Source organism: Podarcis pityusensis (assembly GCF_964106645.2).
Source record: "Podarcis pityusensis genome assembly, chromosome: 2".
NCBI classification, from domain to species: Eukaryota; Metazoa; Chordata; class Lepidosauria; order Squamata; family Lacertidae; genus Podarcis; species Podarcis pityusensis.
In genome coordinates, this window is record NC_138029.1 from 53,055,557 (window position 1) to 53,067,000 (window position 11,444).

Below are 11,444 nucleotides of genomic sequence, written 5' to 3' on the forward strand. Positions count from 1 at the left end.
AGTCCAGGAAAAGGGTCTGCAAATTTAGTTTTCAAAGAGAATTCATCCCTTTCAGTGGTTTCAGATCATTACATTAGAAAGCAAATGTTCTAGAATGCTGGTAATGATAATGGGATTAATATTGTTGTGCTCATCTTCTAAACAGGAGTTGTATTTTTTTGATAGGTTGTGGTAAACTGGTTCACTGTTTCTTAGTGACTCAGATTTTATTGACATGTTTGACTTCTGGGGGCACCCCTTGATCATAGAGGTGAGGCGTTTGAGAGGAGGAGACAGATCTTCTTACACTGATCTGCCCTTTAGCCCTTCAGCCAAGAACCTTAGAGTTGCCACTTCCCATGTCAAAAGGAACCTATGACATTCCTGTTGCTGCCCTTGTTGAATGATCACATAGAGGAAAGCATGACAGTGCCATTGACAATATGTGTAGCTTGCTATATTCAGTATATAAGGAACAATGTTTTCAACCATCTTGGTGTACTCTAAATAAAACTGCACTGTGATGTTTCATCAAAAAGGGATTGTAACACATTTTTTTCCTTCCGTGTGAATGTTAATTTAAAAGAAACTAGAACACTAGCCAGAAACACAAGTTTCCAGCTTGTCTTGAAATGATACAGGAAGTCAGGTGCTAAAGTGATCAGTTTTGTCTATATGAATGTTAAGCGGTATGAAACAAAGTACCACTTTCGCAGTAACATATACAGTAAGTACCATAGCAAGGAGACCCCTACATAATTAATAGCAGAATGATTCTTGAAACATGGCTTTCCTAGATAATCCATTAATCTTGTATAACATCAAGGTACTGGTTACTATTAGGAAACAAAACCACCTAGAGTCTACATCTGTCTGTGGTGATACACCTGTACCTGGACTATATCACTTCAGTCTGAAAGAGTGAAGAGTCACAGAACCAAATGCTTCCTCTGCAAAAAACATCATTGTACATTGAAAGCTGGCATATTAGGGGTAAGGCTAGGCTATAACCTTTCCCCCTGACATGCTAATCTTATATGTGTGGGAACTTTTCTTATATGGAAAAACACACAATTGCATAAGTTCTTACTTCTCTTATGTAGTGGCACAGCCAAGACTGATGAATGAGCCTCAACTTGTTTCAAGTTGGCTAGGAAATAAGCTGAGAAGTAACCAGTTTATTTCTAAGCCAACTACCCTTTGTTTCCTGGATTTTACTCATCTACTAGTGGTGTTCTGGCTCAGGCAGTAGTGGTAGCAAGCTGCAGCGGAAAGCAAAGGAGGGGCGTCTCACTCTTCCTTTCCCTCCTTCTCATACCAAAATCAGTTCAGGGAAATGTAGTTTTCCCAACAACAATGTTGGTAGGCACTGGAAAAAATGATTTTCCAGGGTTAATTGTGGTACCTACGAAGGTAGAAGAAGGAAACCCATTGGGGATGAAGGGAAGGTCCCCAATAATTTTTGAGGTCAATATTCATTTTGGTGGTGTATTTCTATACTTTTGTGATGACCAGTGGTTTTTGCAAATAAATTTGGCTGGCTGCTCACTGGAGGAAGTTTGGGAATAGGCTAGTGGGTAAGAAGGGAATGAGTGCGTAGAAGTTTGGGAGTCTGATTGGATGGAAGAGGTATTATTCTATAGATCAGAATAAAACCTGAGCTGAAGAAGAGTTCAGGGGTGACAGTAATACTTGCTTCAAGGTTGAGGGGCAAGTATTAAGTTTATATTCTGCCTTTCCTCCTGAAGTTCAATGAGGCATGCATTGTTATTCCTTCCCCATTTTATCCTCAAAGCAGCCTTGTGAGGTAGGTTAGGCTAAGAGAGAGAGACTGCTCCAAGGTCTTCCCAGCACTAGTCTAATAACCTAACAATTATGTGATGCCGTATGCCAAGCATTATGAGACCTATGAAACTCATACTTCCAGGAAGAGTTACAGCATTAGTTGGTTTACTGTGTCAGTAAAAACTAGGGCTAAAGAATTTCAAATTTGGGGAGGGGAGTATTTGTTTGGTAGGATATTTTACTACTGCTGTCACATTGTGACTGTTCATGATTTCAAGTCTCTGAGATTAAAGTGTAAATTAGATGTGGGATATTTCACTTCATCTGAACTATGCAGTTATATGGGGGTAGCTGAAATCTTGCAACTTGCAATTCCACAGCATTCTTCATACGATATTGGGGAAAGGCACCAAAATTATTCTTAATATATTTGATAAAGCATTTATTTGCAGCATATGTTTGAAAAATATTCAATTTGGTGTGTGTTGAGAAGAGAATTGGGGGATTGTGCTTGTATTATATTATGGTGCATTACCTTGAGCTGCCTGCATAGCAGTTGACAGAAAAAAAAATTGAATTAATAAATAATACTAAAATGAAGTTTTCCTATTTTGTTTCATAGATAGTATTAATAGGGCATCTTCGTATACCCAAGAGGTCAGGCTGTAGGAGTAAGAAAGACATGTAGTTAATGTTACTCTTAATTATGTACGCAGAAGGGAAAATGCTCTGACATGTCTGATGTAGCAGTTAATATTAATGAAATAATTGTATCTATCCAAATAGAATTTTCTTCTGTTAGTATGTTTTGCATTTCCCCCCTCTTTTCCATTGTAGGTCAGTCTTCACTGTTCCCAATGGAAGATGGGTTTTTGGATGATGGACGTGGGGATCAGACGCTCCATAGTGGCTTGGGATCACCACACTGCTTTTCCCACCAGAATGGCGAGCGAGTGGAACGGTACTCCCGCAAGGTGTTTGTAGGTGGTTTGCCACCTGATATTGATGAAGGTATACTTGGACATCAGTATAGCCAAGAATACCCACATTAACCATAAGGGCCAAGGCTTAATTGTGACACGTGGGAGGGGTGGACCCTCATGTCTTCGCTATGTGCAATTTTTGGGGGGCTGTGAAAATAATTACCTAAGCTATGGGCTGCCAAATATGCAAGCTGCTGGGTTATGAACTGTGAGGATAAGGAGTTATGAGCTGGACAGCTCATGCGATAGGTTTTCTTTCCATCTAGTTCCGTTAGTTGCATATTGTGTTGAATGACATCATAAAACTCTTTATGAAGGTCTTTTATTTTGGAGATGGCTGTGCTTAAGACTTTATGTTAAAGCCATTAATACAGACACAAATTTAGATCAGTGTCTGACTTAGAAGTGGAGTGCAGTGCTTCGATTGTTTTAGGGAGCAATACACAAGGCACTGCCTTTTTGTAACCACTGTATATTTCACAGGGGGAATGAATTATTCCTACACCTCAAATCTGTTTTAAGCATAATGAACACTGTTGGGGGTGTGCCTAATAGGGTGAGAGTTATTGCAGTATAGGCTTTCATTTGAAAACAGGGTTTAAGTAGATGGACAACCATGGATGAGTTTCTTTAGCTGAATGGGTCTCTGCCATGGGTATCTATTTTGTATTGTTCATGGTTGGTTTTGGTTTTTAAAATATATATGTTGTTTTTAAATGCTTTTTGCTATTATTGTGCATTGCCTTGAAATGTTTGTGTAGAAGGCAGTTAGTTGATAATAAATAAATAATAGATCCCTCTAGGTAATTAGTTATAAGAACAAAATAATGCCTCATTTTTAACAATAATAATTTACATGACTTTATTTGGGATATCTAACCCTAAAATACTATTTTCAAATTCTGTTAATTTGGAAAAACAGTTCTTAGTAAGTTGCAAGCAATGTCCCAATATCTCTTTAGCACCTCTGTTGCTTGCATGCACATGAAAGTATCTGGGAGGCTTGTGACTGGGTCAGATATCATTTGCTTTTGGGAAAAGAAATCCTGACACATGTTGAAATCCAGAGGATAGTTTGAGAGGGATTTAAGGAAAATAATAAATGAATGGAAGTGGGTAGAGCACATATATTTTATTTATTCAGATACTGTGTTATAGAGAAACACGAAATTTTCTTCCTTTAAATAGCTGTAATTATGAGTTTGTTTTAAAATTACACTGACTTTAAGAATTCTCTATCTGCTGTTGTTAGCATGAGTTGTACAGTAGTTAGATTTGTGTAATATTAGCCAGTATGTAAGTCACCTGATCTGAATTTTGAAATGGAAGGAGGCTTTGAAATGGCTGCAGCAATTGCTTTCTGTTAATGTGTTCTGTGCATACCGTCTGCATCCTCGTCTCTATGGCTATTACATAACTGCTTTCTAGAAGCCCTGCCGAAGTTAGTCGGAGGTCAAGCTCAGATAATGTGCACAGATGTGGCATAAGCATGTGATGTGAGCAGGCATGACTAGACCGTGTGATATTCTTTTCTCTTTCTCCCAGCCTTTTGCAAAGCAGCTTGCAGAGCAGACTGCTCAGCACTCTGATTCAGACTCTGCACGCTAGCAGTGGGAGAATGCCTGAAGCTAGGATCTGGTAGCTGTTTAGGTTCAGTGATTTCGCTCCTTTGAGTGGCTTGCTGCAAATCTTTATTTGTAATCTAAAACACACAGCTTCAGTATCTGAACTGTTTTCTTCATTATTAGACATATGTTTTGACTTGTCAAACCTTCCCTTTAAACAATAAAAATATCATCAGCTCTCTGTCTGTTAGCATTACAGAAAATACTTGTAGGTTAGACCAAAGTGTTATTACCAACTTAACCTGAAATCACTGTATGATGTGGTGTTTTAATACTTGCTTTTCCCTCTGACCTACAGATGAGATCACCGCTAGCTTTCGCCGCTTTGGCCCTTTGATTGTGGATTGGCCTCACAAGGCTGAAAGCAAGTCCTATTTTCCTCCTAAAGGTAACACTTAGTATTTTATAAGTTACATTTTGTGTCCCGTCCTTCCTCAGAAGAGCGCAGGTTAACTGTGATCTGGTGACATCTTGTTTCACCTATTGAACTTCACAACTGAGCTATGATTTGAACCTGGCTCTCTTGGTTCAAGCCCAACACAATCCACTAAGATACACAATATTTTCCTATTATGTGGACACAGTAAAGTTGCAGATTATGGATTTTTTTATTTTTTTTTTTAGTATTCTTCTCTGTATCTTTTGTTTGTTTGAAATTGTTCTTCATTGCTGCTATTGCTCTAAGACCCTGTTGTACTTTGAATACTTTAGTTGGGCTGTAGATTTGTTGTTGTTTAGTCATTTAGTCGTGTCCGACTCTTCGTGACCCCATGGACCAGAGCACACCAGGCACTCCTGTCTTCCACTGCCTCCTGCAGTTTGGTCAGACTCATGTTTGTAGCTTTGAGAACACTGTCCAACCATCTCGTTCTCTGTCGTCCCCTTCTCCTTGTACCCTCCATCTTTCCCAACATCAGGGTCTTCTCCAGGGAGTCTTCTCTTCTCATGAGGTGGCCAAAGTATTGGAGCCTCAGCTTCACGATCTGTCCTTCCAGTGAACACTCAGCGCTAATTTCCTTAAGAATGGATGCATTTGATCTTCTTGCATGGGCTGTAGATAAGAGTGCTCTATTTAGTCATAGTTTAAGATTATTTTTATTTCTGCTCCCATTCAGTAAATTACTTGGTTTATTTAATCGAGAAACAGGGAATCTGTGGCCCTCCAAATGCTACTGGACTCCAACTGTCATTAGCCCCCCGTTAGCATAGCCAGTGGTCAGGGATAATAGGAGCTGTAGCCCAACATCTGGGGGGGGGGGTGTTCAGCTACATTTTACTCAGAGTAGATTCACTGAAATTAATCAACTTGACTAAGTTATGCCCATTTATTTTAGCAAGCCCAGTTTGAATTAAACTTAGTTGAATACCATTCCTAGAGAGCCATAGGTTCTCCATCTTTGCTTTAACTTCTCTCCCCTCACGTCCTGTTCCTTGTTCCACTTAAATCTTTCACTTTGAATGACAAAAGCTTATGTGTTACAACATACAACTGTATAGGGAGTTTGCCATTGAAGTTGTGGCCAAGAAATGTAGGAAGCTTTGGCTCTTGAAGCCTGCTCCCACTCTTATTAATAAAAGCAATTTGTTTAGATCAGAGCTTTTCCAACTGCTTCTCCAAAAATCTTCATATTCCCCAAATATGGGCTAAGGATTCGCTCATCTTGGTTATGTGGAGCCTAAGTAGATAACTTCAACGCTCAGAATCTCGCAGAATTTTTGCAACGCTTGCCTCTGTTTCTTTATCTACATAGGATATGCATTTTTGCTGTTCCAAGATGAAAGCTCTGTGCAGGCTTTGATTGATGCATGTATTGAAGAGGATGGAAAACTCTATCTGTGTGTTTCCAGTCCCACAATTAAAGACAAACCGGTAAGTGGAATTGTCAGGTATGTGTAATTTGGAAGAAGATGTACACAGAAATTGGGTGCATAAGTGCTACATTTTCACAAGGCATAGGTTGGCAATACATGCTTTCTTTCTACGTGAGCACATACTACCATTATTTTTCAATAAATGTGCACTTTTCTTTGGGTTGGTGTCGAGATAATTATTCCAGAATATAGAATAGCAGGCATTAGGCCAAACTTGGCTAGTCTTTACTAACCTGATTTGGGGCCAAATCCCACATGTTTCATATCTGATCTCCAGCATAGCCCCATCCCCAAAGAGACCCTCCTATACTATGACCCACTTAATCTATTTTCTCACAAGCGGAGATCTAACTCCCACTTCAGTATGAATCCAAACATGTCTGCAAATAGACTTCAATGGGCCTTGCTATAACTATCAACCAGCTGACTGGAGGTTACAGCAAGATGCTTTACAGTTGCCATATTATGTCAGGTGATTGATGGGTGGGCACCCCCACCCACCTATAATCGTTGGTCTGCATGGCAGGAGTAGGGGCCACTGGCTGGAAGTGGCTCTTTATCTGTTCTAGGGAAACGCTGAGGACTAGCCCATTTGTCACAAGTAATGCACTTGTGTGTGTGCGCGCGCACGCACACGCACACACACACTGTGCATCTCCCTCCCCTCAGTCCTTAACATCTGAATAATTTAATGTGTGGACAGAGGTTTGTTGTGATGACTGAGCCATATCTGAGTAAAGGACATGGTGGTTCATCTTTCTTAGACAGATGTGTGGACTGTGCAAGCTGCTTCCTTGAGGAGTGCCCTCTCTCCACCCTGGTAGCCTATTGCGCTCCTGCTTCAGAAATTCCATATGTGAAACCTGGCTTTGTTATTGCTTGACTAGATAAGAATGATTGCTAGGAAAGTAGCCTCTAAAATCCCATGGATGTGACATGCAGGAAACACTGTTGTTGTAGCATCTTAATGATGTGCATGCTGCAGGGCAGGGTGGTGGTGGGATAATTCGACTGTCAACTTGAATTGTGAGTGGTAAAGTCTTATCTTCTGCTTGTAGGTTCAAATCCGGCCTTGGAATCTTAGTGATAGTGACTTTGTGATGGATGGCTCACAGCCTCTAGACCCGCGGAAAACCATTTTTGTAGGAGGAGTTCCACGACCCTTACGGGCAGGTATGGTATGCAAAAACAAGTGCAGTGGCTCGTTGATTCTATCCAAGCTGCCTTACTGCTGTGAGAGAACATTGTGTCCTTATTTCTATTGTAGAAGTATGCCAGTGCTTGCTAAATTTAACTTTTGCTGACACTCCAATTATTTCCAGATAGAAGAGTACAAATAAACATGCTTTTGCCCAGGGTCTAGAAAGAGAAGTTATGTATATAAAATATCTGGGTAAATCGTTTGTTACTACTTTATTTTAGTGGAGCTTGCAATGATAATGGACCGGCTGTATGGAGGAGTTTGCTATGCTGGAATTGACACAGATCCTGAGCTGAAGTACCCAAAAGGAGCTGGGCGTGTTGCATTTTCTAATCAACAGAGTTACATAGCTGCTATCAGTGCCCGCTTTGTTCAGCTGCAACATGGAGAGATAGATAAACGGGTAAGGGCTAGAGCACATTGTGTGTATTACTCAGCATTATTTCATGGGTTTATTTCCATATAAGTGCCCGTGTGTGGCAGGAGAAAATGTTGTATTAAATGGAAAATATTATCTTCCCTGTATTCCTAGCATACATGCATAAAAAAGCCATACCACACACAAAAAAGCTATACCACAAAGCCCCTCCATCATCCCAGATATCCGGAGGTGGGGGGATCTAGTTTAACATTGGCTTTTTAATGCCTTCTGGCACCTTCTAAAACTGTTGTTCCCTTCAGAGAAATTTCCTGTAGCACAGCATAAGCCTGTCTTCCTAATGTTATCCTGTTACCTCTGCATGACTTGCTTTGCTGTTGGCCTCTTTTTCACCCCTGCCTATGTGCTGGAAGTAGAATGGTCAATTGGTTTATGACAGTAGAATGCAAACTGCTGCACTATTTGCATTCATTTCTACAGAATTTGTGTGAGTCTCTCTGAGTCCTGTTTTAATTCAGTGCAGGTTACACAGCAACAATATGCAATCATCATTTTATGTTGATGTTAGTGCTGGCTTCTTAATAACATATGTTCACAGCACATGCCAACAAAAGCAAAAATAGCTTTGCCACAAATGTCCATATTTCCCTGTATGTAGCTCATTGTCATCCTTCCTTCATTCGCCAAACCTTTATTAGGCATTACAAATATAGGCCATCATAACATCCACATATAAAATTTTAAAATATATACAAATAAACAGCCATGTAAAAATATGTAATAATAAGAATTTTTGTTGGAGTTTCTTCCTGCTAAATAGTGCTATTCACCACCCTGAGAGATACTATTGATAAAAACTCAGCCACCCTTGCGGTTACTTCCGGGTTAATGTCGGACAGGTATTTTCTGATATTTTCATTGTGCTGTGTCATTCACATGGTGAGGAAGAAAGAGTTAGGATTAAGGAACAGGCAGTATTTTGTTGTGGTGTAAGATCTTGTGAGCCAGCTCTGTCACTGTTGTATTGTTTTACTGTTTCTTAGCCATTTTACATGTTTTCTTCCGGGGTTTTGTAACTCAGCAATTTGAAAACCATGATTTACTTGATTGGATTTTTAGGGAGAAAAAGCAAATTGTGCATATTGTGCATATTGATTTGTGGTGGCTGGTCCTTCTCCGAGTTTAGAAGAGCTGTCATGTTTCAATTTCTCATACACAGTAATGGCATACAGGTTAGATTTACTGTTGCTAGCAAAAGGTACCTGAAATCTGAGCAGGAAATGAAAACATTCCTGTCCATGTCCTCCAGCAGATTTAGGCATATGCAGATCCTTTCTAGACTGAGTCCCCTTTGCAGAAAAGCCGTCCCCCTTGCTGGATTTCCATGTCCAGAATCTGCATCTGTGTGTGCACTTCCCCCTTGGGGGATGGAGCCACAGATACAAGTCAAACTCGCCACTTTTGCACAATCAGATCCCAGTTTAATAAACTAGGATATGTCCTTTGCTGTCACTTTGTTCTACTCTTCACATGAGTGGCAAAAACAGACCATGGTTTCCTGTTACATGTGAAGCAGGGACTATGACTAATGACTTCCAAACAAGCCAGATTTGCAAGACAGCTTCCGATGCAGCCACTGTCAGTTTTAACAGCACCAGTCATCTAAGAGGAGTCCCCCCGCCGAGGGAGGAAATCTAAATTTAGACCCCTTCAGTAGGGGCTACCACAGTTGGTGATAGCAGTGACACCCATTTGTTTGGCAAATCCAGACAATCAGTGTGTACTGTAGTCAGTGAAGATATCTGGATCATGATGTGCCTCTCTTTTTGTGTGAAAATCTAGACTTTGACATTTGTAAGCATTTAATGCTCTCTCAACCTCACACACACACACGTTTTTATAAAACTCAATTTAAAGCAAATGTCACTACAGCCTCTGAAATATATTTCTGTCTAAAACATATTCAATGAAATAAGGAGTTGTTTATTCACACTTCTTAACATTGGTTAGGAAACAGTGCTGTTCAACATTCAAATATTTTTTAAATCCTTGAAACGGTGCAAAAAGACAAGATGACACAAGATCCATGATTGGACTGACCCCCCTTTTAATAGTAAATTTAGTTGGTGGAAGGAACTGAATCAGGCAGTGGAGGGAACATTGGTTTTTTTAAGCATCTCTTCCCCTCCCTATTTGCATGAGTGGACTGGCGGACATTTCTTAACTAGAGGGATTATCCTGTTAACCGAATGTCTGCCAGTCCACTCTTCAAACAGAAATTCATGGTAAGACCAATTTCCTTCCTTTTCCCACTTCAGATTGTCCCCCTAATACTACCATCAGCCTGACATATGGTTACTGTATGTTTTGCTCTGCATGGCAAATAATCCAAATTGCCCCCCCACTCCACCCCATAGCTATTAAGAAAGTGGGGGTGGGGGGAGAATTAAAGCCTTTTTCCCCTGTGCTGTATTTCAGATCCAAATCAGGCCTTTTAAAATAAAACCAACAATCCTGGAGAGATCCAATCACAGATATCCCTTCTTGTGTTGTTTCCATGGTCTCTTCCCAGTAGTGAGGCTTAAGCAAATATTAAATGGTTTTATTTCAGCAAAACTCCTCAATCACTTGTTCTTATGGGGCACCTCAGTATCTTTAATTAAAAAATACTTTCACATGTTCAAAATTGACTTGACATGCTGCCAGTTAGGAACAAATACTTTTTTAACCAGCAACACAGAACTCCCCCAATATGATACTTCGATCAAACATTTCAGCACAATCAAAATCCCCTTTCCTTTCTCCCTTGCCAAATTATTGCCTTACACATCACTTACATAATGGTGTGTCTTGTATAAAACGAAACAAATTCTTCACATGTGCAAGCATCCTAAGAATTACTGGGGGGGAAACTTCTGTAGGTTTGCATGGTGTCTCTTAGCATGCTGCCAAAGATATGGTGATGACCACTAGCCTGGATTGCTTTAAAAGAGGGTTCGGCAAATTGATAGATAACTTTAAGCATCAATTAGTAAAATATTTTTTATTAATAATAATAATAGCAGTAGCAGTTGTATTTTCATCCTGCTCTTCCTCCAAGGATCTCAGGGCAGCATATATGCTTCCTCTCTCGCACCCTCAATTTTATCCTCACAGCATCCCTGTGAGCTAGGTTAGACTCAAAGAAGATGACTTGTGCACAATTACTCAGTAAGCTTTATGCCTCAGTGGAAATTTGAAACCATCTCTCTGAGGATCTAGTCTAGAACTCTGACCACTGTGTCACACTCCACATTCAGAGACCTACAGGTATAGGACAGTATACAAATTTTAATAATAGTAATAAAATAACCTTCATAATTAATAAACAACTTATGAAAACCAAATTACTGGTGGACATATAACAAGGGAAAGCTATAGCTTTCCTGTCCTGTTTGTAGGTTTCTTGGAGGTATCTGGTTATCCATTGCTGGCAACAGGATGCCCGGCTAGTTGGATCCTTGCTCTGCTCCAATTGAGGTTTTCTTAAGGCACAGTGGAATATTCATTGAGGCATCTGTATTAACAGTTAGATTGCAGTAATCTACACAGAAGACACTCTAGCAGTGTAAACTTTCTCT

General features: G+C 40.0%; 1 protein-coding gene across 2 annotated transcripts in view; it reads left to right on the plus strand.

Moving 5' to 3' along the window:
- CPEB4 (cytoplasmic polyadenylation element binding protein 4) overlaps positions 1-11,444 on the plus strand; it is a 53,071-nt gene that overhangs the window by 36,498 nt on the left and 5,129 nt on the right. For both annotated transcript variants that reach the window (XM_080997168.1, XM_080997167.1), the window contains exons 4-8: positions 2,602-2,775; positions 4,671-4,760; positions 6,124-6,242; positions 7,303-7,417; positions 7,667-7,848. In XM_080997168.1, the coding sequence (XP_080853294.1) occupies positions 2,602-2,775; positions 4,671-4,760; positions 6,124-6,242; positions 7,303-7,417; positions 7,667-7,848 (680 nt within the window). The remainder of the gene's footprint in view (positions 1-2,601; positions 2,776-4,670; positions 4,761-6,123; positions 6,243-7,302; positions 7,418-7,666; positions 7,849-11,444) is intronic.